General features: G+C 47.0%; 1 protein-coding gene across 3 annotated transcripts in view; it reads left to right on the forward strand.

Moving 5' to 3' along the window:
• Positions 1-6,490, forward strand: part of RNF144B (ring finger protein 144B) — a 56,629-nt gene extending 50,139 nt beyond the window's left edge. For all 3 annotated transcript variants that reach the window (XM_054192096.1, XM_054192094.1, XM_054192095.1), the window contains exon 8: positions 104-6,490. In XM_054192096.1, coding sequence (XP_054048071.1) covers positions 104-244 — 141 coding nt within the window. In that variant the 3' untranslated portion in view covers positions 245-6,490. The remainder of the gene's footprint in view (positions 1-103) is intronic.
• Positions 6,491-26,896: the final 20,406 nt, after the last annotated feature.

A 26,896-nucleotide genomic window follows, 5' to 3' on the forward strand; every position in this document is an offset into this window, starting at 1 on the left:
TTTTCATCTATTTTTTGTGACCTGTGCTGTGCTTATGCATGCACGCATGTATTTTGTTTTACACATTAGCTAAATACGTATTTTTCACCACTATGTCTTTCAGGTTGTGGGGATCCTCGTTGGACTAGGTATCATAGCATTGGTGACCTCTCCCTTGCTGCTTGTGGCATCTCCATGCATCATCTGCTGCATTTGCAAATCTTGCCGAAGCAAAAAGAAAAAACACAGCCCACCAACAACCTAAAACTCCGCGTCTATTGGAGCCTCCATCTATACAGCATCCGTGTGTGAGAAAGCACAATGGTTGTGTTTTGGTGCCATACCTACCAAATACTCCTCCCTTTTGTTGCCAATTCTTGGGATAAGTGCCTATTCTTTACAGGCTACTCTATCGCTAACAAGTCCCAGTGTGGGAAAAGTCTAGATTATTGTGCAGTACGTGTGGTGAAGGGTTTTGCATTCTAAAAGGAAAATGGGACCCCATTCAGTAGTTCATACCCTTAAATGTGAGCTACCTTTTGAGACTGCTAGAACTTTACCATCTTCCATCAGCTGCACATGACTTGATCCTGCAGTGTTACTCTGCCTGTGCAGACCCAGTCATTACTGTCATGCTTTCTGTTGGTTCTTGGTGACACTCAGATTTCTCAGAAGGTTTTGGGTATTTTGCAAAAGAGGGAGAGGGAAAAGCCTGATTAAGTTCTTCTGTTTGCTGGCTTGTGTCCCATTGAGGGTAACAAACTGTTAAGAAAATACATTTGACAGTTTCCTGTCAATTGGCTGCCATGGCATTTCTCTCAGCATTGAAATCAATTTGATTTATACTATTGATCTCAATTACAGAAATGAAAACCAACAAAACTATTTCTAACTAAGATAGGGCTCTCTTTTGAGAGACTGGCCAATCTTGAGAAAGCTGATATTTTTTCAGATGAAACATGACATATCTACCTTGAAATATTGGGAGTATACCTATTTCCCTGCCATTGGGCATGCTTTTTGTCAGTAACAGGGGTGTAGCAAACTCACCATGAAGCCGGTATTTTAAGAAAGGCCATGGTATGGTTCCTATTTAGCGTGCAGAAGTGGGATCTTGGTGGTGCGTCTATAGAGTGGCCTCATGGGTATGGATATACTGAGTCCATATGCACAACTTATTTTCTAGGCAGTCGGTATATTTTTCAACAGTTTACGTGGCGTGGCAGCAAGAAACCCGTTAAAAAGTTACTCAGACCAGGCTAAGCCAAACCCTCCTTGAAGCGAATACTTGAGAAATGCTGTGTAAATGTAAGCTCCGTCCATTGGTGGGTATTTCTTCTGACCCACTCAGGGTTAACAAAGTCTGTTACCGATAATTTTTAGTTCCTCTAAATCTGAAAGGCTGTCGTTTAATGAACGCTTCATTGTAATTTGGTGCCTCACCACCAAGCTGATTCAGACCCTGGTATCAGTTACACCTGTATAAGTTCACTGAAACCTCACTGGAGAGCTGGAGTTACTACAGGCTCACTCAGGAGTAGCTGAGATCAGACTCCACTCCCTGGAATTTATTTCCGTGATGGCTGGTGCTCCTCACAACCCTGGCCGGTGGCGGCTTTTGTTCTGGACTCCCATCCCGTGCATTTTATATCTGTGGGAACCGATACGAGTTTGCACTATAGAACCCGTCGTAATTCCAAACCCCTTTCGGTGAGGGCTCCAAGGTTGAAGTGAGACGCTCAGCCTGAGCGTCGTGTCGGGCTCTCCCTCCGCCGGCCTGCCCTCCTCCCTGCACACAGCATGAGGTACCCCAAGAGTCCTGCCAAGAGCGTCTTCGCTGTTGCGTTTGGCCGAGCCTCAGGAACTTTGCCTTCTTGGCAGCCGTAAATGTGACCTTTTTTTTGTGTGTTGAACTTCGCTCTCTGGTTACTGTAACAGAAGTGGTAGATGTTCTTATTTTAAGAAAGTGTAGTCTGTTGAGCAGACTAGCAGGGACAAAGGCCTTAAATAATACTGTTTTACTTTTTAATTGATTTCTTTTATAAATACTGTCTGACTTTGCTACCAGTCATGACTGGAGGGCAGGCAGTTCTCGCCAGTGTCAAAGGCTATATTTATTTTCCATCCACAGCTTCGAAGGGAAGCAGAAAGGTAGTCAGTAAATTCTAAATACAGAGTGCAATGCAGGCAACTGCCATTTATAATAAATAGAGAATGTTTTCTGTACGTGTTTTCTTTAAGAGCGGTAATGGTAGTGCTTGAGGGTACTTGTGACAGATTAAAGTGTCCAGCCCTTGGCTTTGCACTATTTTTCTACCTATGTTTTTATGGCACTACTGTCATTTCCATTTTATTTATGAACTTGAAGTTGAGAGTCTTACTTTAACGAAGCCTCAAGGACAAAGATAAAGGAGCTGTACAGTCTTTTTAACCATAACCAGCGTTGCAATGCACCAGTATCCTTTGCATGTTAAAATTTGTGGGGTTTTCATGTTTTGTGGTCTTACCTATGTCCAATGCACCCTCTGCTAGTCCGGTTTCTTTCCTTGTCCTCTCCCTCTTTCCCTTGGCCTGTTTTTGCTAAATTGCCTAATGGAATGAAGGTGTCTCATTTTTTTTTTTCATTAATACTGCTGTGTTAATGAAACTGCCAAGTTCTTCCCTCTGTTAAAGAAATGAAGTGAAGGCAGTTGTCTTACCCAGAATACACAAGGTCACCATTTGAATTGAAATATAAATTTGACCTTTTTCGGTTCTTTAAATTTTATCTAAAGTTAATGCAGGTCTCTCCATAGAGTAGGGATTTGTTTAAATGGTTTGAAGGATAATATTTTATAAAAGCATTGCACACGTGCATAGCTGTAAAGTCTGGGAAAACAACACTATTCAGTTTATTTTTAACTCCTCAGTTTAAGTGCAGGGCAGCTCCTTTCAGAGGCTAATTCCTACAGAGCAGAAGGAAGGTGTACCTTTTCTGTGTGCACATTTTTATTGCCGGTGCAAGTTTAGGTGTCTGGTGAGGGTACCAAAACCCGTAGAAATTCGGTATGCTGCTCTGTTCCTTCTGAACCGGGGAAATTCAGCCCTTCTGAAAATTGGGCTCTGGATGTTTAAAGGTCAGATCCTAAGATTAGAGACCAGTGCCAGAAATCTGGATTTTTCCTGTAACCGGTCACAAATCTCCATGGCCACATATCTCATAGTAAATTCCCAGCAGTCACTGGAGCTGTGTCAAATACAGCTGAGGATCCCACTCAGCATCTCATGTCCTTGTGTTAAAATGAGGATGATGATGCCTTCTCTTAATAAAAATATTTGTCATGCTATCGTGTAAGTACTTCCCTGCAGTATTTATCCTAGAACTGTGGGAGATGGTCAATGCTGCTGTTCAGTAATTAGTGATTTATTAGCAGTGCATGGGATTACTTACCCCAAAGAAGGGCACGAGAGGTAACAGTAATTAATGTTTCTACAGTGCTTTAATGATGCTAAATGCTGTGTACTGTTGTCTATCCAGTAACATAGCATAAAGTCCAAAGGTAAGTTTAAAATGTACATAATTTTTACTTGAATGAACTAAGAGAAACAGGATATTACCTTCATATTTGCTTGAAGATATACAAGTGGACAGAAATCAACTGCATTTCCACAAAGGGACAATGAAATAAACTTTTGGCTGCTCTGTTCTCTGGTACCACAGCAGGTGGTTGTGCTGTAGTGCCTGGCGCTTTGAAAATTTGAAATCCGTTTTGCACTGTAATCTCCTTCTCCCGGTCACTCTCATCTTTCTCAAACTAATTCCTTTTATGATCGTATTTTTCATCCTCTATCTCAGGCCAAAGATTCTTAGAGCAAAATCAGTAGATTTCTTTGTATGAGGATAAAAATCTTCCAACAGTTTTCTCCCAGGTTTTAATAAGAAATTTGATGCTGAGGTAAATGACCAAAGATAGAAAATCCAGACTTGGCTTGTTTAGAAAAACTCATTCAGACTTAAGAAGTTGTCTTGGAAGGCCTAAATAAGGACTGCTTTGTTAGAACTCGTAGGTAAAGGAGCCATACAGCTTTTGAGCTTCACAGGAGAGATGCTTCTGTTGCTGAGCAGACTGTTTTGGAAATGTGCTGGGGAAAAAAAATGTCTACATCCTATAAAGATATTTTTATTACATAAATCAAAAAAACTTCTCTTGTATGGCTTCATATTTTAGGGATTCAACCCCCCTGGAGGCTTTCTAGGGTATACTTATACAGTAAGATAATTTTAAAAATACACTAAAACAGTTGAACATAGTGTGCTATTTTTGAAACAGTTGTAAGACACCTGTCACACATGAGTGAGACCCTAATTTATGTGGCTGGCAATAAAGATGTGAAAATTTACCTCTCCTGGAATAGCGAGAGTTGGTTCTTCTGCTGTCTGGCGGAAGGTGAACTTACTGCGAAGATTCTGGAAAACTTCGGTCCAATTTTTATTTGTTTTCTAGTTAGTAAAGTAATGAATTGAGAGCTGAATGGTTTTGCTGAACCGGAAGCCCAAAGGTCTGTTTTGTGTCACTACACCCAAGTTACTCAGAACCAATTTGTTTTTATAATTTATAATTATAATTTATACAAGTAATATATAATTTATAATTAGTAATTATAAAATATTCATTTTGAATTTCCTTTTATCATATGATAGATTTATTTTAGTTGCATTCATACTGGAAGCCTTCCTTCTTCTGCTTCCTGTCATGGTGTCCTTCTGGTCATGGTGTTCCTGGCAAGGTAAATTCCTATGATTTCGTGCAGTCCACAGTGAATGTTTACTGCTATTTTTTAGTTATATCAGAGATTTTGTTAGGATCCCTCCAGTTAGTTCTTTGAATCAAGCAAATTTCTATTGTTAGGAAAGGTAGTTTCCTAGCAATGAATTTTATTGACCATCACAACTTGGGCTATACAAGATGATACTGGTTGGCAAGGTCCACCAGCTTTTTAGAAGACATGACCTCATTCTTTCCCCTTCTGCCTGAGGCTTTCTCTTTTCTTGGCTGAAAGTTAAGGACTTCAGTCATTTGCTTGTGCCTTCTGGATGTCCAAACAGAAGCAGCAGCTTCTGGTGGCCACGTGCCGGGAGATCCCAGACAGGTTGAATGTGCAATGCTGCAGCACGTGTGCAGTCAGTTGCTTAAAATTTCAGGGAGGTGCCTGAGCTTTATGGCGCGCTGGGGCCCATGCGGTGCATGTGGTGCACGAGGGACTCATCCAGGTGACTTCATGAGTGCCACCAGCTGTATGGCACGTGTAGTGCTGGGCCGGTGCTGCACCGCAGCCGTGGTGCCGGGCCATCTCACCATTCACGAGCGTATCCCAGAGTTTCATCAGGGGCCCTCGGTCAGGTTGGCCCTTTCCATAGCTACCCGGCTCACCCCCAAAACTCCTCAAATTCCACAGCAAATCTCTGTTCCTTTTGTTTTCCAATCTCTGCTGCTGGCCTCTTTCGATTCAAAGAAACCTCAGTTCAGATGAGTTATTTGGAGCTCGGCTGGTCTAAGCATTCGCTTTGCCTAATGAGCAAGTCTTGTGAATGAAGACAAGCAGAACTGTCGTGTACCACGCTGACGCTTGCATCACAGGCGCCAAGGGTCACCTTGTGAGAACTCTTTTAACTGCCCCGGCATTGCTTATTTCTGAAAAAAAGTGTGCATTTTAAATATGTATGATTCGAAGTGTCCGAGTCTGACACCGAGGTGTGTTTCTGAGCACTGGGGTGAACCGGCAGCGGTCATGGACCTGTCTTCTGCCCAGTCCAAGGCAGGTGCTTGGCTCTGTGCGTTGCGAGGGAGGCACTGGGTTTAGCTAAGCTCTTCGCAGTGCTCCCAACTCATGTCAATTTAAGGCCTCCCGGCTGGACTGATGCTGCTTTTTCGGATGCGTTTGTATGAAATAAAGCCTTGGCTTGAGAGGAGGAGGAGGGAGAGCACCGCATTGCTGTGCGGGGCGAGCGGCACGGCAAAGAGCGGCTTTGTCTCGGCAGGAGGAATCACTCTCCTCTCCACAAGGGCCAGCCCTTCTTTTTCGGGGGAGCTCGTCTCCTGCACCGCAGTGCGCAGGGGCACATTCCTCCTCAGCATCTAGATATTGTTTCCCTGGTACCTGTTCAGGCTTACATTTTGTCTATCTGGGTTTTTTGTTTTGTTTTTTTTTCTTTTCCTCCAGGTAATACACTTTCTTCACCACTTTTCTCCTGGTGAAGGGCAAAAGGGTTTGATCTTTGTAAGATTTGTTAAAATATTTTTGTGTTTATAAGAGGAAAGCTGACATATATAAAGAAATAAGTGCTTTTGTAATTTTTTTGTTGTATGATTCAGCAGTTAAACGTTTTACAGATGCAATTTTTTGCACTCTCTCTGCATATATTCATAAAAAATGTATTTATTTTCTGTCTTTAAGGTTTACTTTGGGTATTATTTTCTTCTAATGTTATAAAATGCAGTATGTGCAACATTAAAAAATTAGTGTAAAGACATTGCCTCATTTCGTTGTAATTCTTAACCACCTTTAAAAACATGAACATAGAAGACTCATGGGAAGAATTTGAATGCATCTGGGGTGCTTAATGGGAATTTTGAGGATAAAAGAGGATAGAAGAGATGGGATCAGAATCTTGACTCTTTCTCAAAAATAAATGACAATAAAATCCTTTTAAAGAGAGTGGGGCAGGCTCTGTGTCAGCGTGCCGATGCCACAGCAGCAGTGCTGGTTGCTTCTCTGCAGGTGAGGTGCAGAGTTACCATAAATAAAACCAAAATCTGGTAATAAAGTCTGGTGGGGACCACCATCTGGGGCGCACCAGGAGCAACCCGGAGGAGCCGGAGCTACCCCAGGCTGTGGGTGGGGGATGCGCGGGAGGCTGCATGCAGAGAAGTCTCCTGCTTCAGAGCCCCCTTTCTCTTCCCTCGCCCCCTCCGCCCTGCCTCGTCCTTGCAGCAGAATTAGGCCTCCTGCGCTGCGTTTCTAAAGGACATGATGAAACACCACACTTCGTGGACATGATGTAACACTACACTTTGCCACGTCATTTCAGATATACATGCGCTTTAGTTTTCTCACCCCCCGCACATCCTGCAGCGCTTACGAGAGACAATCACAGCTGTGCTTTTGAGCATCACATTTTAAGGTGATGTTATCTATCTATCACCTATTAAATATTTCCAGCTTAGCCACAAGTACTCGGCACCTGAAGGGAGGATTTTCCACCTGGGTGACACATCCTTGAAACCCCAGCGTGCCCCCCAGCGGGGGCTTTTCACCTCAGTAGATTATCTGAAAGGTCTTGAGAGTTTTGCCTCTGAGGATGCGTTTTGAGGGTTGAGGAGAACGGCTAGATGGCTGTTTTCACCCCAGGATTGCCTTTGCAACAACGTCATCATTGTTACTTATAGCTCAAAATTTCAGTAATGCCTGTACGTTTTTTTTCCCCCACCAGTTTGCTCCGAGTAAATTCAGTGGTGATGTTATTCGACTTAAACGCAGTCGTTTTACTTATTTACTTCTTTTGTGGCCAAGGATCTGGGCTTGTTTGGTGAATGTGCAACAAAGCAGTGGCGACACATCTGTCCACACGGTAACATGGGTGATGGATTGCAGCAGACCAAGCGTTCCCAGCGCGGCATTTTTCCTTCAGAGGATCTTGCTGATTACTGAGGAACCAGCTTTGCGGTGGGAATGTGTCAATTCTGTCAAACTCGTGATGGACACCAGCTGCTGGCAGCCAATGTGCCTGGTGCCCTGCCAGGCTACCAGCTGCCGGTGGTGGGCAAGCTGCCCGGCTCCCCACCTGGTAGATGAGTGAACTGCCAGCTCCTCACCTGGCAACTATGAAAAAAAAACCCAACATATTTTTCCAAGAAAAAAATTGACATTTCTGAATTTCTCTCCAATTTTTAAAATTCCAGATCAGACAAGTGCAAGCATTTTTCAGCAAAGCGGAAAGTCCAGAGGCCCCGTGACTCCTGTATGGTCACATCTTCTTCCACACACACTCGTTCTTCAGCAGAAACAGGACTTAAATTACCACATTCGGTTCACTCCGCTAATATGTGTGGGGAAATGGCGTTTGGCATTACTCCTGCCAACCCAAACATCTTCTGGCCAGCTTTGGAAAAAAAAAAGAAGTCAATGCCTTCAAATTTGATTTGATCCCAGCTTCAACATGCAGTTTTTCCCCCCAGTTCCTGCACTTGTCATGAAGACTAGTTTTCTGTGACAGCCTTTTATTTCAGGGTTATTTATAACCAAATCCCTGGATGTTAAACTCCTTGCATTTCTTGAGAACATGGAAGATGTTGTTTACCCTCTTAACCTGTGTGGGTAAAACAGCCATCCGCCCACCCACACCCACACCGCCTTCTGCGCTGGGGGTGTGTGTTTCCTTAAACACTATCCTCAGCCTCATCCATCCTTCCAGTGTGACAAACATTACCCACGTCACCCTTGTGAAACACCTCCTCTGGTCTCCCAGCGAGTGGGTCGACATTTTTGCTCCAGGGTGACCCTGCGGGTGATGCTGCCCACCCTGTCATCATTCTGTCACGTTTCTCTGTGGGGATCGTGACTCCTCCTGGGGATGTGTTCTCCTCTGTAGGTGTTGATGGCATCTGAGAAGGATTGCCCTTGCAAGTACATTTCCCAGTGGCCTCTGAGCCTCCCTGGCAGCTCCTTTATCTTTCAAGCTCTCCAGGTCTTCCAAACCAGCAAACTTTTTAGTTTTTGGAAACTAGAAATCACTGAAGGTTATAACAAAAAGCCTTGTCTTTCTACAGAGTTTTCCAGGGATATCCCAGAATTAAAAAAAAAAGCCCAGCCCACCAACCAAAAAACCAATCCACCCACAAAAGCATACTGCTCAGAGCAAACACCTCCCCATTTGGTACCATGGGTCGCTTCTCACATGGGACCTCCCAGGCTGAGCTTCTCAGCCCAGACCCTGGCTTAACACCTACGCAGAGAGTGACATCTCCGGCCACTGCCACACTGAGCCTCACAGGTGTCCAACAGGCCAACTCAAAGCTGCAAATCTGTACTGTCATATTCAACACCAAAAAAAAAAATCCCCAAACCTTTCTTATTCCTTTCCCTAACCTGAGCTTTAGCAGGGCTAGCAAGTGGGATGGGTGCACTTTGAAAGTTCAGCGGGGAAGCCGGAATAGCTGCTCTGTGATAGAGCTTGTGAGCAACAGCCCAGTGTCCGCACCTGCCCGCCTCTGTTTTATCCAAAAAGAGAAAACTGAAGGAACTCTGACTTCCCAAACTGAGGCTGTAGAAAGTTTCCCCAGCAGGGTTAGAGCGAAGCCTCCAAGCAAGAGACCCCCTGGTCTTTTTCCTTAGTAGTACCATGTAGCAAAGAAATTAAAAATCCTTCCTGATGCTGACCTCTTATTAGCACAATCCATTAGCAGGCACAGTTGGTAATTTGGCAGCCTTGCCTTCTTGAGATCCATGCCAGTGTCAGAATGTCATACTTTGAGAAAGCCTGGAGGACTGGCCAATTAGTGAGTAATTGAGTTTTCTTGGGTCTTGGCTAACGAATTGAATTTAAGCCCAGGTGAGTGCATGTGTCTGTGGCAGTCTGTGCTGCTGCCTGTCATGAGGGGTGAGAGACTCCTGCTACCTCCAGCAGCTCCTCCGGAACACCACAGCTAACGGGGATGTTGTCTTGGGAGCGGTTGGATTTCCCCATGTGAGTGTGTCTGAGCATCCCATTGCTTGGTTGGGCATGAGGTGGGGACATGTGGGTCCAGCCTTGAAAGAAGGGCTCTGGGGAGTGTGAAGGTGCCCAGGAGCAGCACTCAAGGTGCTACAGGAGGTACTTCAGGATCTTGAGGCTATCTCAGCTGAATGTCTCTTGAGGATCTTTGGTTTGTTCTTAACAAACATCAAGATTTTTTTCTTTTTGGAGGTTTTCCCCCCCCCGGTCTGAAGCTTGACCAAGCTCTGTCACTCTGCTCTGGTGTTCAGTTTTGCTGACCTAATGCTTTGCATTGTTTAGCTGTTGCCTGGGAGGGGTGTTGTTCCTGATGGTCTTTGAGCTGGAGAAACTTTGCAGTGTGTTTGCTACCAAAGTGTGCTGGAAGTATATAGAGCTATAGTGCCAGTGGCACTACAGTGGGATAGTGCCATTTTTAATACATAATCAGAACAGAAAGGAAACTTCTAGATTTGCTCAGGCAATGAATACAAACAACTAAAACGTGGGAGACTTTGGGGCCTCTAGCCTGTCACCCACAAGTTCTGGTACAATCAGGGAGGCTGCAGCCTGTGGGCCCTCAGGAGCAGTGGTTTAAAAGAAATAATAGGGATGCTCTGGGCTGCAGCGAGAATCGAGTCCCTCTCAGCTGGGTAAGGAAGTGCAGCAGGGTCTGATACAGCTGTGGTGACACAGAAAACAGCAGAGTGTTCCTGGTAGTGGTGAGCTCTGTGGAAAGAGACCTGGGAGTCCTGGTGGACAACAGGATGACCATGAAGTGGCAATGTGCCCTTGTGGCCAAGAAGGCCAATGGCATCCTGGGGTGCCTTAAAAAGATTGTGGCCAGCAGATGGAGGGAGGTCATCCTCCCCCTCTACTCTGCCTTGATGAGGCCGCATCTGGAGTACTGTGTCCAGTTCTGGGCTCCCCGGTTCAAGAAGGACACAGGGGGCTGCTGGAGAGGGTGCAGCTAAGGGCAACCCAGAAGATTAGGGGACTGGAACACCTCTCTTATGAAGAAAGACTGAGGGATTTGGGTCTCTTCAGTCTGGAAAAAAGACGGCTGAGGGGGGATCTTATCAATGCTTATAAATACTTAAAGGGTGGGTGTCAGGAGGATGGGGCCAGGCTCTTTTCAGTGGTGCCTGGTGACAGGACAAGAGGTAACAGGCACAACCTTGGACATAGGAAGTTCCACCTAAACATGAGGAGGAACTTCTTTACTTTGAGGGTGGCAGAGCACTGGAACAGGCTGCCCAGGGAGGTGATGGAGTCTCCGTCTCTGGAGACATTCCAAACCCACCTGGACGTGTTCCTGTGCAACCTGCTCTAGGTGACCCTGCTCTGGCAGGGGCGTTGGACTAGATGATCTCCAGAGATCCCTTCCAACCCTACGATTCTGTGAGCTGTGTTTTACACCGACCACTCCTGCCTCTGAACTGCGTTGTCTTCACATCACTTCGAGTCTCCCCGGTATGTGGTCTGGGGCACTCAGCCGCAGAAGGACTCTGGTAGGCAGAGTGTGGAGGCTTGGGGTGGCTATAGAAAAACTTGCTCCTTCTCTTGCAGCGACTCTATAATGTTTCCTATGGTAACTTATGTGTTTTCTCTGTTCTGGGGCTTCAGTCTGTAATGCATGTAGCTTTTGGAGGAGAAGATGCTTGCTAGTTAGCTAAAGGTGTCCTGATTAAAGTTCACCTGGTTCATTGCTTTAGTGATATCAGATCCCTCATACAGACTTTGAGGCTTGTGGGTTTTCTTCCTGCCTGTTCTCTCCAGACAAGTGGCAGAGCTGTTCATGCTGTTGTAGACAGAAGTGCCCATTCTGTGGCCAGGTTTTTTGGACAGGGGTCTAGTGGGGACAGCTGAGGTGCTGGGCACCCCAGTCCAAGATGCTACAAAGTACAGGGTGTCTAACTGGCATCCAAGCTCTGGTGATAACAACACCTGCATCCAGGCTTTTCTACAACTGTTTTACCTCATAATTTTTTTCTTTCTTTTTTTTTTTTCCCTCCCCCCGTTCTTCCACAGCAGCTTTAAAACTGAATCTCTGCTTTGGGGAGCAGGTTACCTGTTGTGCACCCCTGGCAGAAATGGCTGGAGCGCTCTTGGTTGCGTCTACCAGGAACAACCTCTTCAGTTTGCACATCAGGAGCAGTCATGCTGGCCACAGAAATGAAGCTTGATGTTATGGTTCAGCACGTTAATCCCATGGAGACAAAGAGAAGCGAGGCCCTCCGCCTGCCTCCCAGGCAGTCCCTGAAGCTGTGTCCCTGTGCGTGTGTGTGGCTGTGTCCTCCGACGTGGTGGGGAGGCTGGTCAAGGGCAGGGGAGCACTGAGCTCCAGCGCGATGGGGGCTGGCAAAGCGCCAGCTGGGAGAAGAGATTCACATTTGCAGCATTTCAGGATTATTTGAATTTGGCGCCTGGCCCAGCCGGTACAGCCGCTCCAGAGGACCTCTCTGCCTGAGGGCTGTGAGAGGTGATAAACGTGGCTCCTTCCCAGGGCTGTGCTGCTGCACAGGAGCTTGTCTGGGACCCATTCATTACTTGTACGGAGCTTGGGCAGGGGCCTCCCCTGATGAGATGAAAGGAGAATTGTTATGAATTTGCTCCTTTCACTTCTCCCCTCCAAGTAAGCGGCAACTTCTTTCAGCAAAGACCTAATCACATCTAGATGAGCCAGTAAAACTATCAGTGTGCTTAAAACGAGACCGGCCTAGAGAGAAACTGAGGACTGGCTCCCTACCCACTGGGGTGAAGGCTTAGCAGGTGACCCAGCCCCTGACACTCGCGTTGAATGCACGTGCTGATGCTCCTGGCACTGACGCTTTTGCAGGGTGCTGTGCCCAGCCTCCAGAGGTGCCATGGCATCTGCAAGGAGCAACTCCTGGACAACCAGCTCCTTGCTGCTGGTACCTGCCTTCCTTTGATGCAGCGCCGTTGGTGCCATCCACACTGATCCTGGGCCATGTCTTGTTCTCCTGGGCCGCGTTGAGATGAGGATGGCTGGGAGAGGTGACCCCACTGAAGGCAGAAGGTAGAGGGAAGGGTCTGAGGCTGTGCAGAGGTGCTTGGGAAGACACAAGGGGCATGAGCATGGTCATGGCAGCTTTCCCCTATGTCTTGGACTCTAGCTGGGGACCTGAGCAGGGCATGTGGAAGATCCTTCACAAGGAAGTGTGTCCATGCAGGGGCTGGGAGAGGAGGGCGATCTGGGGGCCGAGGGGGAGGTCTGGCTGCTGCCACTTTCGTACCTCTCCTGCCTTCCAGGTCTCTGTTCAGAGCTGCTTCCCAGCAGCTCCTGGTGGGGCAAGACCCTTTCTCTGAGCCACTCCAAAGTCCCCTGGGAACCCTAGAGAGACGAACGTTGCAGAGAAAACACAAACTTGACTGCAGAGAGGGAAAGAAAGAAAGAAAAGCACTCTTGAAGTAGGGAAAGGCAAATGCATGTGTAAGGAAAAAAAATTCATGGGGGTAATGTGTAAGTCCGCATAATTTTTATGCTAATTTTGATAAGATGGCTCAGTTCAGCTGCCAGACCTGAAGCATATGGGATCAATAAAAATAACTTGAAGAAAGCACGTATGTAAACAACAGGGGGTAACTCGGCAAGAATCAAGCATGTGTTTTAGTTAATTAAAAGAAAAATCCTAATTCTAAGCTTCTGGTGGCTCATAATCCCTCTGAGCATCTTGGTCACTCTTCCCAGCCGCAGCTTGGGTTTGGACAGCCTCAGGCCTGGGTCTGTGGTTGTGTTCAGCATTACATGTTTGTGTGTGTCCCATTGCAGCCAGTCTGGCCTGTGCCAAGTTTATGCCTGTGCATAAACTTCTGTGGGGCAGCAGCTCTATGGGAGAAGAGCCCTGCATGACCATGGCACGGGGACCGCCAGGGTTGCATGCCTGCCTTCCCTCCGGCAGCCTCATCTGTTGCTGATGCCACCCAAGGGGGTGGAGGGTGGTGCCCCCCTCCCTTCCCAAGCACCTTCTGTCTCCTTCTGGTCCTGTGCCCACGTATTTTGGATGTTGCTGACTCATGGTTGGACCCAGCCTTACAGTTAAAGATCAAGGAAGGGCTAATAGTGGCTTTGCTACGTGAACAATAAACACCTTCACTCGTGATTAACTCCAGCAGACCCTGGAGGCTGCGCAGGCTGTGGGGCTGGGTACAGCAGTTAAGTGTCCATAGGGGCTTCTCCAGCACAAGCTGTGATGGTGCTCTGTAGGGAAGCATGTGCCCCCATCATACCTACCCTGGTAGAGAGGTATGTCCTCAGCTCACCTCTTCCCCCCCTGCCAGACTGATTTGTACAGGAGCAGCAAAGTACTCTGTGATTTCCCCCTTCTACTCTGGGAAGGCAAGTCCCTCTCAGACCCAGGGCTTTGTGTCAGTCTGTGTCTGTAACTGTCATCAAGTTGAAGTCATGCGGTAAGGATTAGCACTGGTGGCAACCAGGACTGCTTATGGCCTCAGCAATGGAGGTATTGTTATAAACACCATTGCTTGCAAGTTATCATTATCCAATCATATAGAGTATCATTTTATATAATTGTCATTATGTAGCTATTTATTTATATGGACACGGTGATCTCAGAACACCCGAAGTGACCCATTTCTTCCCAGAAATGATTATGCTCCAGCATATGTGAGATTAAAATGTATGGCAGCCGTCCAAGGCCTGGAGAAGCCCAGGGGTGATAAGGCGCTGGGGCTACAAAGGACATTGCGTTGCCTGGGGGAAGATCAAGTTATTTTGCTCTTTGCAAATCATCTTCCCCACTTCTCCTCCCTTCCCCCCACCCCCACCCCCCGAACTCATTCTTTGAAATGACTGAATGGTTTTGGCTGAAGTCGTGCCCTCTGCCTCTTGTTCCTGGATTTTGCATATCCAGAGGTTCCTGTAAAGCCGGCACTAATGCGGGCCTGCTGGGACCACTGCTGGGCTGCAGCGTTCCCAGAGCCTGGCAGGACAGACGGAGGAGACACTACTTCATATCCTTCAGACTGCAACGGGCAACATATATATTATAACTTCCTCTCCAAGACTTGTTCTAAAAAATGGATGCTAATGTACTAAAAGGAAAGATACCATTTATTTTTAAACAGGGCTTAACTAGAAATCATTTGCCCCGTCTCATGCTGTATTCTTTGTGTTTCACTTACATTTTGTGCTTTTGTAAAGCAATGGGGGAAAAGATGTACAAGCCCAGGCTGGGAAAAAAAGGGGAAAAAGAAAACCCAAATACTGCATCAGATGTGGGATTCTGCCATTTACTGTTACAGCACCCACAGCAAATCCATGGATGCCGTTTGATGTGTCTCTGGTATTTGCTGGTATTACTGAGGGTCAAATGCAGGTAGCCCTGAGATTAAACACAATTCACCACCCTGTTTGCATCCCTGAGGAGCATGGAGTGTATGATGTGCGAGAGGAGCAGCAGCACAGGACCAGCAACTGCTCACCAGCAACCAGCAGAGGAGAAAGTACGGGAAGGGAGAAGGGGAGCAAGAGAGAAACAGTGATGAGCATCAAAGAGATTTATCCTGTACTTCTACAGCATCTCCTACTCCATCATACCCACCGTTGCAGTGTTATTCCAGGTTGTGCTACATCATCTCCGCTCCCGGGAAGCGATAAAGCTGCCGGAAACGCTGTGGGTGAGAGGCATTGATTGCTGGCCGTGCTCCTTGCTCTGAAGCTCCTGCCTATGTCATGGCACGGAAGCAACTAGTAAAGGAGGGATTACACAGGTGGACAGACAAGGTAGGGGCCAGGAAATAAAAAGCAGGTTGTGATAATTGTCTGACTCAAAGGCAAAAAAAACCAATGAGGGGCTGTGGCAAGCTGATTTCACAAAGTGATTTAGCTGTTTTTTCTTGAATGTTGTCTGGTCTCTGCTGGGAAATAGTTGATGTCAGCCCACTGACAGACTTTTTCTGCTCCTAGAGGAACTGGAGGTGATTCTGGACTTTGGAAGTGGGTGTTGAGCGTCTAGGAGGTGGGTGTCTCAAAGTGGTAGCTCAGGGATGGACAGATGATAGACATCACGGAATGTATTACCCCATGGAGAACTGCATGTGTTGCTGAGATGGGTGCAGGCTCCACAGGGCACAAGATGGGTACAGCCGCCCCTCAGAGGGGTGGCATGTGGGGCCCCTTCTGCCCTACTGTCACAGGAGGGGTCCCCAGAGGTCATGCTGGGTGGGTCTTTCCCTTTTGCTTTGAGGATCCAGCACAGGAGTGGGACAGAGCCCTGTGCTGATGTCTTGGACATCGGTGTCTAATCTTTTGTCCCCTCCTCCAACCTCTTCAGGGGAAATCTTAGGGCCTGTATTGAGGCTTCAGGTGGATGCAGCTTCCTTGACCTGACCCTGGAGAGGTGGGTCCTGGTCACTGAACACCTTCTGCCACATAAGACTGGTATGCACCTGGCTTGAGCATCCTTGTTTATTCTTGAAGGATCATGGGAAGCTGTGTTAATGTCCTTGTCCCTCCCTGTCCTCATCCCCTGCTTCCTCAAAACTTCTCATACATGGCCTCAAGGAAGGGTGAAGCCAAGACATCAGACAGACCACATCCCTGCCCCAGAAAGTAGGACACTCTTTCTCAAAGTTGCAGTCCCACCACAGTGATGCACTTAGCCCCATCTGGGTCACATATGGAGGCTTTCCACAGTGAGCACAAGGGTCTTCCATGGATTTCAGTGGGATTTGAAGCATGCTCGGCTAATGGGGCACCCCATGGCCTCTGGCTTACCAAGTGTCTGCTCCTCATATCTGGGAAGAGAAGGTCAGAAAGGGACCCGGCCATGCAAGCCACCAGATGGTGTCCACCTCGCTGTTCCCTGGCCTTTAGCAAGGATGGGGAGTAGAAACAGGGCAAAATAGTGAGGTTTAGCCTGATGTGGGTTCAGTCGCAGCAAGCTCCCCTTTGCAGCATGGCTAAGTGCAACCTCTGCTCCCCTCCCTGGCTGCGCTCTAGTGGGTGATTCTCCAGAGATAGGAGCAAATTCAGCTGGTGGAATTAGGTTATGTTCTCCAAATGCCATAACACCTGACATGTCCAAACACAGTTTTAGTTGCTGGGGTGATGCAACTTCCCATTAACTGAGATCACAAGGGTTTTAACACAGATTGCTGTGCACTTCAGCTGTGGTGTGTGAGGCTCTGTGGGAGCAAAGAGGAGTTTGTTCGTTCCTTTTCACTGAAGTTAAAGGATGCCTCTGAAATATTTCAGATGTTTCTCTGTATGGGAACTTTCACTATCACTTGCAGGAACAGAGCCTTTACAAGCTTGGAAATAGCCTGGCTTTCCCTTGTGTGCTTAGAGGCTCTCTGGGGACTTTGCTACTTTCCCCTTTCTGCAGGCATGACCCAAAGCAGAGGCAAGGAGCCGGGTTAAGGGGGATTGCTGATAATCTTGCCCATCTGCCAGGCAGCTGCCTTCCCGGCAGGGCAGAGCAGAAAACTAACCCAGAGGTTTTGGCCAAGCACCATTTTAGAGCCTAATCTGCATGAGTGCTCTGTAACTGGAGAAGCAGCCACTGTGGCGAGGGCTGGGGACCGACCTTCTCAGCAGCTGCTAAATGGAGCTGATGAAGGTAGCCAGTACTTTGCCTTTTAGAAAATTGATCCTGATTTATCTCTGCGTGGGCACCAGAAAATGGAGTTACCCTTTTCATGCTAAAAGCTTAATTTTCTTCTTGGCACAGGCTCCGAAGGGTTTGGAAATGCCAGTGGCTCCCTTCTGCTGCCTGTGAGGGCTCCCTGGGGCTGCTGTTGGATCTGATAGGAAAGCTTGGTGTGGCTGAAGGTTGATTACTGCCAGCAAACATGGTGCAAAAATCAGCAGGGTTGCGATGCAGCAGGTTGGATTAAATGCTAGGAAGAGACCAGGTGGGTGAAATCACAGACCCTGAGGGAAATGGGGCTCTCTGAACAGAATCACCTGAAAATACCAAGAGTGAGTGGTACAGTACCAGACCAACTCGGGCTGGGTGAGCCAACAAATGCCCCAGAGAGTGTTTTGAAGGAGCAGCTTTACCAGACAGGGAGGAAAGCAACCTTAACTAGGAGTCAGAAGAACACATAGACAGTACAAAAGAACTCCCTCCTTTCATTTTACTATATTCCCTGCCCTCCCCCCGCCCCGGCCTTCCTTCCCCCTCAGATTCCTTAGAAACCGAGTGCAGTGAAGAAAGGCACCTGGGCAGCGTTAGCAAAGAAGGGACAGGGGACCTGGGTTAGCTGACCAAGTCTGCGCAGCTCTAAGGTACAAAGTACAGGTCTGGCAAAATGACCTCTGAATATTTCAGCCTGTTGGCAGCACTCACAGCTCTCACACACTCACCCCCTGCCATGGGATTTGGACTCCAGAAAATAGCTCAGAGATGCTGAACCTCCCCACTAACACCCCAGCCCTGCCCAGGTGTGTCCTGGCTGCAGAAGATGATTGGTGTAGTTGCTGGTTCCTGTACCGGGTATCCGTGGCAGAACAGGCTGCAGAGGGGACATGAGATGTGGGGTTTCCTCAGACGTGGACTGCTGTGGCGTCGCAGCCTTTCAGTACTTAAAGGGGACTTATAAGAAAGATGGGGACAAACTTTTTAGCAGGGCCTGTTGCGGTAGGACAAGGGGTAATGTTTTTAAACTAAAAGAGGGTAGATTCAGACCAGATAGAAGGAAGAAATTTTTTATAATGAGGGTGGTGAAACACTGGAACAAGTTCCCCCAAGAGGTGGTAAGTGCCGCATCCCTGAAAACATTCAAGGTTGGGTTAGACAGGGCTCTGAGCAACCTGATCTAGTTCATGATGCCCCCATTTATTGCAGGAAGGTGTGACTATAGATGGGCTTTAAAGGTCCCTTCCGACCCAAACTATTCTATGAAGTGTCAGGAGTTGGGTGCTGGGGAGAGAAAAGGGGAATTAAGTGCACATGATGGTATATACTTCTGATGTCAAAGGGGAATTGTAACTTGAGCTTTGGCTGTCCATTGGATTTCATCCCTCCTCAAGTAAGAGGTGTTCTTCACATCCCCTACTGCTGGTAAGGGATTTGCAAGGAGGATATTATGGACATGAGACTGGGGGAATAACTGATTTGTGTGTTACTGTTTACCTTCTGTGGCCAAGTGCAGAGGGGGTTCAAGGTTGGTGCTAGCAGGTTTGGGGCCCCTCAGAAAGAGGCAGGCAGCTTGCAGAAGTGAATACAGAGGATATGTGTTTTGTATTGTATGGCATGAACATAAGCACTGTGTTGCTGTAGACCAACGATTCACCTTAATCCTGTCATCCTTACCTAAAGGAGAAGCTTAAAAATGGAGCATAATAGGTGATGCTGTACCCCAGTACAACATCCTCAGCTTCTCTCAGGCGATGCTTGAAGGCCCTTAAAATAATCTCACAAGGTAGCCGGTGGTTGTCATTGCTCTGAGAGTCTTGTGGAGGGTGCGTGTTTTGAGAGACTGCACAGCTGGGTGCCTGTATGTGGGAAATAAAGCTGGGGAAAGCAAACCTGTGAGCAGTCTTGTCGCTCCTAGTTTGAGCCCGTTGCCATAAATTTTAAACAGCCTACTCCTTGTTGCTGTTTCCACCCCTGGATAGGAGACACCCAATATGTTGGCAAAGGTGGGGTGTATGGGAAGGTTGGCTGCGCTGTGGTGACCCTCCTGCCCCTTGAGAAGAGCTGTCATGGGATATCGTGTGGGGAAATGCTGAATAATGCATGGCCGGGCAGGTGACAAAAGGTGTCTGTAGCCTGTAAGCCAATATTGAGAACGGAGTGAAAGAGACCCAATGGGTTATCCCAGTTATGTTCTCTCCTCTGGCTTTCTACCCCTTCAGGCAGCTGAGGAGGCTGTCTCTGTAGGTATGTCAGGATGGAGGGATGAGCAGAAGGCAATTCTGTCATGCAAATCAGCACAGGCATATAAAGGGAAAGAAGTGGTTCTGATAGAAAATACAGTACAAGAGAGGCTGGTGAAAGAGATAGAGGCCTTTGAGCTGAAGAAGAAATGAGTGTGTGTGTGGGAACACCCCCAGAAAGCTGCCCAAAATTATCATTGGGAGAAAACAGCCCCATTGGAGGAGAAGAGATGGAGAACATGGGTCATATCTGGGGCTGAGGGGAGGCTGAAGGGCCTTGGAAAGGGCCTAGGTTGGGGAGGCAATGCCAAGGAGAGATGGCTGGTAAATGAGGAAGGTTTGCAGAAAGCACAACGCAGAGAACTGTGCTGTTCTACACCTAGTGGACATGACCCCTGCTGTTCCTACATGCAGCTTGAGAAAGCATCTACTAAAGAAACCAGGGGCTGACAGCGGAAGTATGCTCTGAGGAGGTATGTCCTGCTGGAGGTCCTGATTTGGGACAGGCTGGAGACACAGGTGTCTGAAGGCTCTTCCAGCAGATCCCTCTCTTCCACCTGGAAGTACAACATTCACTGTTGGGAAAGCACGAAATGATGTGAGGCAGGGGGATAAAAAGGGCAGAAAGAGTAATTTGGAACTGGAAACAGCCCTCCAGCTAGTTGGAGAGGCAACACTTGCCTGTTTTGGGAAACCCGTGAGGTTTTGGGTACCCCTGGGCTGAGCCTGCCCGCAGGGGGAAGCCGGGGAGGTCCATCAGGCTGCCGAGTGTAGTTTCTTGCTGCCATCTAGTGACTTTCGGGGATAACTAAAAATGTCAAAAAATGCCTGCTCGTCGTGTCGGGCTGCAAACGGAGCCGCTAAACTCGGCGAAGTTAAACAGCGGGGAAATAATCCTAAAATAACGCGGTCTTGCTGTTTTCTGTGTCTCCTGCAAAACAACCGTGGGAAGCTTTGGCGTTCCAAGACAGATTTCTCTGGGTAATCGGTCATAAAGCGTATTTGTCATTGAATAGGGTCATTTCCCAAAGTAGAGACAAAACTAGAGTTGCCTTTTTTCCTCTCCGTAGCGTTGCTGCTCCAGGTCTGAGCAGATTTGCTTTGCCTCTGTTTGCTGGTTTACTATTAACAGTTTCCTATTAACTCGTAATGTCTGCGCAGACACAGTAAGAAGCCCTGATAAAAAAAATATTGAGTGAACTGGAGTGATCTCATTAAAAATGGAAAAAGATCTTTATTTTGGACCTTTGAAGTACTTAAGGCTCATCTAGTAATGACAGACCATGAGCCATTAAGATTTATTTTTTTTTCTATGGAGAGGTGTAGGGAAGACCTGACAAGGCAGATAAACAGGGCATTGATTGATTATTTGAGATGGTTTAGTGTCATCGGAGATTTCTTGGCCCTCCCAGCTCTAGGAAATTAATAGGATTATAGTTCACCTTAGCTTTTAAAATTGGACTCTTCCAAAGCTTCCACGTGAAAATTTGAGGGCTTTCTACAGAAACCAAAAGGAAAAGCTCCTATGGATTTTGATTAGGCCAAGATTTTACCTTAAAACTTGGGAGTCCATTTATTACTTATGAAATAATAACATCACGAAGAGACTATTTTTACTTGGAAACATTTTGGGAAAGTTTATTGGAGCTTCTTTGCATGTGCTGCTGCTGTGGCCTGTTCATTCCAGTACAAATATGTTACAGGTATGCAAGCCTTTCTCCCGTGTCTTTAGATACCCTCGGCAAGAACTAATACCTTTGCGTCCTGTTATCACCTAGCAGGCTTTTCCCTTCCGTTTCCAAAGAGTGGCTTGCAAGAGCAGTGATGGAAATACAGTATTAAAAATGACTTTTCCTTTTACCCCCTTTCTCTGTGCCTTCCTCTCAGCCTGAAGCTTCACAGGGAGCCCTGCTAGGAGGTCTTTAGCTGCTTGAGAGCAAGATGCCTAGAAATACTGCAGGTATCCCATTACCGTTTCTTCAATCTTTCTTGTTCCCTGGCACCTCAGGGAGTCGTGGTGCCAATGGTGATAAATCATTTCTGCTGTTTGTGTCCTTGGGGGCAGTCACAGTAATTACTTGGAGTGACCCTTGCTTTCAACCATCATGAAAACCTTGCCATAATCCCAGAAGAGCTTAAATCCTTGATAGGATGTAAACTGCTGGCACCAAGGGCAGTGTGTGTAGCCAGACAGAAATATAATGCTCAAACTACTGCCCTCCAACCTGTGTATTTTTAAAACAAGGTTAATGATCTCTCGTTAAAAAGAGAACAAATGTGCAGTGGTCTTTAAAAGGTGGTGGCTGTTTATCCACCTATTATGTTTTAAAAGACTATTACTAGGGAATTAGAAATGATGGTGTCCTTCATTGGAGTCTGGAGGTTTGTTTGGACACACGAGGGTGATGCGTGTGTGACATAGGGGAGCTAACAGTGCACTCGGGTGGGGATGAGAGTGGTGAGTCGGGGTTGCTTGTGGGTCAGACAGCCTCATGCGGAGGTGGTGGTGTAATACTTCCCTCCTCTGAAGGTGAATCTGTCCTTGCCATGTTAGGTTTGCTACACTCTTTGAACACTGGGGAGGTACAAAATTGTATGGAAACAAAGTCAAAAAGCTCCTGGAGGTGTGTGGATGACTCTCAGATGGTGAAAGGCATGCAAATAGCAGAGCTGTCGGCATTGGCAAGCTCTCTCTGAAGAGCAGTGCACTTCCACAAGGTGAATGGCTTTCCCACCTGCTGTACAGGGAGACCTTTTCTTTCCCTGGCACATAGCACAGCACGACATAACTAATAAAGCCCATCTGGGTTTGATGAACCTCTGTTTTACCCTGATTTGTCCCCACTAGGAAGAACAAGAGGTGTTCCTGCAAGCTTTTGGGCTTGTGGTTGTGCGTGGGTTGGCTGCGGAGGATGCAGCATGGGGGCAGCAGGGCTGCTGCTGGGCCTGGCTGGCTCTTGATGGCCAGTGCATCCCTCCTTTGCTGCTCCCATCAGGACTGCGGCTTTGCGCAAAGTCTGAGCACACCACATCTTGGCTTTAATTCTGGGGCAGTGTACTACTCTGGGTGCTGTAGGCTAGACGAGTGTATCCTCTGCATCAATGGAGCTGTCATTTGTCACACTTGATGACCAAGAGTCGCTGCGCAGGAAGGATTTTACACTTTGACTTGTCCCAGTGAGATAGTCTGGAGGAATTTAGTGCACAAATACCAAACCCTGGGCACGCAACACTCAACAGGTTTAATAATGGCAAGTTATGAGTGGAAAAGACTATTTCTCATGGAGTATTATGCAAAATCTACACTGTTGCACACCCATGCTGCATATCCAGATTAGAAACCAGACACAACTTGTAACGGAGTGTGTTTAACTCTTGGAACAGTTCGCCTGGGCAACATGGTGAATTCTCCATCATTTGAAGTTGCCAAATCAAGATGCAATGTCTTTCCCAAAATCATGGTGTAATGAAGCTGTGAGTAATTTGGTTTAGGGTGCTGCAAGAGGTACTTACTTGCTACTGCAAGAGCAGTAGCACATACCCCAAACTTATTAGATTTTGGTTCACAAGTCTCAGATGTTGGTGATATCAAACCCCAACGTTTGCAGTATCTTCCTTGCAACTATCAAAGGGTTCTGGTTCTTTACGTTTCCAGATCTGTTCTGTGTTACTTTTTACCTTTTGCTAGAATAAGGGCTGGGGAGCAGACCCTAGCAGAAGTCATACTCAACAAGTTCTTGCCCTCTACCCCTGCTTTCCCACTGATATGTCTGAGGACATCAGAATGACCAGCTGGCTTCAATGGTCCCAAAAAACAGATCAGAAGCTGGCTCCAGTGGAGTCACGTTTGGGGCAGAGGAAAACAAAGAATGATTATTTCACGTACGAACTCCCATTCATAGTCTTTCATCACAGTAGGAACCACGTTTGTGGCAAACATGCAGATCAACTTCACGGCCAGCTGCAACAGGACCAAAATCAGGGTTTCAAAACTCCATGTAAAACTAACCAAAACCATCTGAGACAATGCTTTGCTTTGCTTGCATGGCAGGCAGGAAACTGTGAGTGTCCTTTGGAGTTTGGGTGTACACGTGTAAGCACACAGGTAAACTATAATCCTCTGACATTGCTTGAATCAAATGGATGGATTAAAAAAAAAATAGCTTGGCTTTGTCTTGAAAGGATGCCAGAAGATATAAGTTGGACAAGAAACAGCAAGATTGCTGAAGGAAGCATGTTTGTGTATCAAACCTAAAGCCCCCCAGGCTGCGTGTTGGATGCTAAGAAAGGAAAAATTGCAGGCTTAAAGTTTCTGCCAGTCGTCTCTTATCAGTCATTCAGGCTGGAACTCCTCAAGCAGAGAGCTTGATTTAAAAGTGTGTAATCTTTCGTCGTGTTCAGCCACCGGGGTTTAACTGAGGGCAACCTTCTCCAGAGGAGGAGATATGTGATGACCTCTAGTGGTGGATACGCGCAGAAAAGAAAAGAGACGCGATCGTGGTGTTTTTTTAACTTTGTGATCAATTTGTTTCCTGCTGGAGCATGCCGGGGGTGAGAAAAGCAGCTGGAGGCATTGGCAGCCAGCTCCGCACAGAATGGCTTTCTGTTTGACACGGTGGCAAGGGACCGGCTTTCCCCTCTTGACTGGATCGTGGTGCCTTGCCAGTATTCTTAAAAATCAGTGCTTCTATCTGGACAGTAATATTTTGTCAAGGCTTTGTCACCTCTTCCCTGAGGCTTTATGGGTCTGAAGGCACGCTCGCTTTCATGTAAACAAGGATGATTTTGCCCTTGAAGTCCCCCTTTCCTTCCAGTGCCCTTGAGGTAGAAAGCAATGGTGGTTTACCATCAGGGTTGTCTCCGATCCAGTAGCTCTTGTGGCAGATAAAGAGGGACAAATTCCTGACACGGTAATCCCAACCAGTCTTAACCATCTCAGCAGGGTTAGCTGGAGTCCTTGCTTTCTGTCCTAGAGAGCTGCGTTTCTGGGCACTGTCGGACAACCACTGAGACGGCTAGTTGAGAAAGGAGCTGGCCCTGGCCAGGGGAATTGTTTGACAAGCCTGGATTTTAACCATGGATGGATTAAAAATATTTCTGAATTTAGCATTGTTCAGATAACCCCTAAAATCAGAGATTAAGTGTTTTTTGAAGCTTACCCAAACTGTGGATGCTCGCAGAAGAGGCCGAGACGCTGGTCTAAGTGGCCATTGTGCCGAAGGGCACTGTCCTGGCTCTTCTGCAGCCACGGTGGCAGAGGGGCTCTGTGGTGGGGATTTGACACCTCATCAGCACCTGGGTGCGTGGGCATGCCAGGTCTGGGTCTAGAGCGGTGATTCTTCATTTGGCCTTGGTGCCATTTGGCTGCGCTCTGGGGGACCAAGCACGAAGAAGACAGAGCTAATCCAAATCGTCATATATTTGAGATGCAACAGGGATTTGGCTCAAATTCACCAGAGACTTGGAGTATCCATTTATTTACAGTTATCGGTGTCCTGCTCAGAATGGCTTCCTCAGTGTTTGATTTGATGTCTGCAGGATCTACCTGGGCAGGCAGCTCAGGGTCGGCTGATAAAACATCTGTAGAAAATATCTGTATTCCAAGGCTCCCTGTTTTGCAGAGTTAATAACAGCCCTTTAAAACATATTCTCATTGAAGTCTTACTTCCCTTATTTACAATATAGCTAAATGTTGTTTGTATTTTTACTAAATATATAAGTATTCATAGTGAATTTAGTTTACTTATATTAGTTAATTACTAAGATGCTTGCTAAATGCTGCCTTCAACTGTACCTTGACACACAGGAAATTTTTGGTGTTATATCCTGTTACAATTTTGCAGGGTCCCAAGAAGTCCCGGGTGCTTTGTGCCTGTCTCACTGGATGTCATTACAGTGCTGGTCTCTGGCTGGAATTAAACCTTCCCTGTGGAAGCAGACTTCCCTTGCTCTCTCTTTTGGGCACCCCTCCGGCCGTTTTCCCACCAGCGCTTTTTGGGGTGTGCGAGGGCTGACACGTCGTGACTTTGGCACGGCTGTTTGCAGCAGCAGTCGGCAGAGGTGCGGGGCGGTAGCTGTGCAGCCTGCCTGCCTGCCTGCCTGCTGGGGCATCGTGCACTCTTAGACCATGTTGTAGCATTTCATCTTCCTTTACCTTCATGTACATTTTAATTCCTCGAGAGACCAAGAAGAAATACTTTCTTTTTTTTTAAATTATTTTTTAATTCTTTTAACGCATCAGCATCACAGACCAGATGAGGCACAGCCCGTCTCAAAGTGCTGCCGACTGAGGCTGTATTCCAAAAATACTGCTTGAAAGGGACTGTAAGTTAGTGCAGGCGTCCCTCATGTCTCTTTGGCTGTGCCATCGCCTGCCACCATGTGCTCTGGCCAGCCATGGCAGGCTACCTGCCCTGGTTCTTTAACTGCAACTCAAACTCATCGCAAGCTTATTTCAACTTGATCCTATGCTGACGGCATAGCAGGTTGCTGCTTGCTTGTAGCAATGTTAAGGGATGCTTGGTATGCTGAAGGTGACAAACGTAGGTCAGCATATCCTTGGCAAAGCCACCCATCTTTTGCACGGGTCTGTGAGCCTGTGGAACAGCAATTCCACTGCAGTGGTCACCGACAATGAACAAACGCAAACAACTTTTCAAAGGAGTGGGTGTAGCTCTGTTGTACTGCAGAAAGAATACAGATCTTTCGCCTTAAGCAACCGCCCCTGGATATTGGTTGCAGTATAGGATAGGAGGTCTGGAAAGGACCTCACGGGGTCACCCCCTCTCTGGCTTCTCCGAAACCTTTGCTGTTGCAGGTTTGTCTAAGTGCCTGTAGAAGGGATGAAGCTCCCACCGCTTCGCCTTGGCTGTCTGCTTCTGCTGCCCTCATTAGAAAGCTGGGAGTCATCTCTGCCAACTTCTCACTCGTTCTTCTGACCTAGCAGTCTTGGCTGCTGTGATGGTCAATGGACGTCTAGTCTCTGCATTCAGTGGAGCTGACTTTGTCTGTAGTCATCTATTTAGGACAAAATGAATCTCACCCTAACCTTCACTGATGTTGACTTCTTCAGCTGAAGATGCCTATAGTGTAGACACCTGTGTTTAATCAGACTAATCCCATTCCTGTTGTTTAACCTGATTTTTTTCTTTGCTATCATGGTGTTGCAGGACATCTGTTCCTTGTCTTCAGTATAAAGAACAGATTTTCTTGGACAAAAATCTTTTCATTCTTAAACTCTTCCCATTGCTTCTCTCAGTTCTTTTTCCTCTGAATAAATTGTCATTGTTTAACCTGATTTTTCTTATAAGCAATCTCTT

Source organism: Rissa tridactyla, chromosome 2, assembly GCF_028500815.1.
Source record: "Rissa tridactyla isolate bRisTri1 chromosome 2, bRisTri1.patW.cur.20221130, whole genome shotgun sequence".
NCBI lineage: Eukaryota > Metazoa > Chordata > Aves > Charadriiformes > Laridae > Rissa > Rissa tridactyla.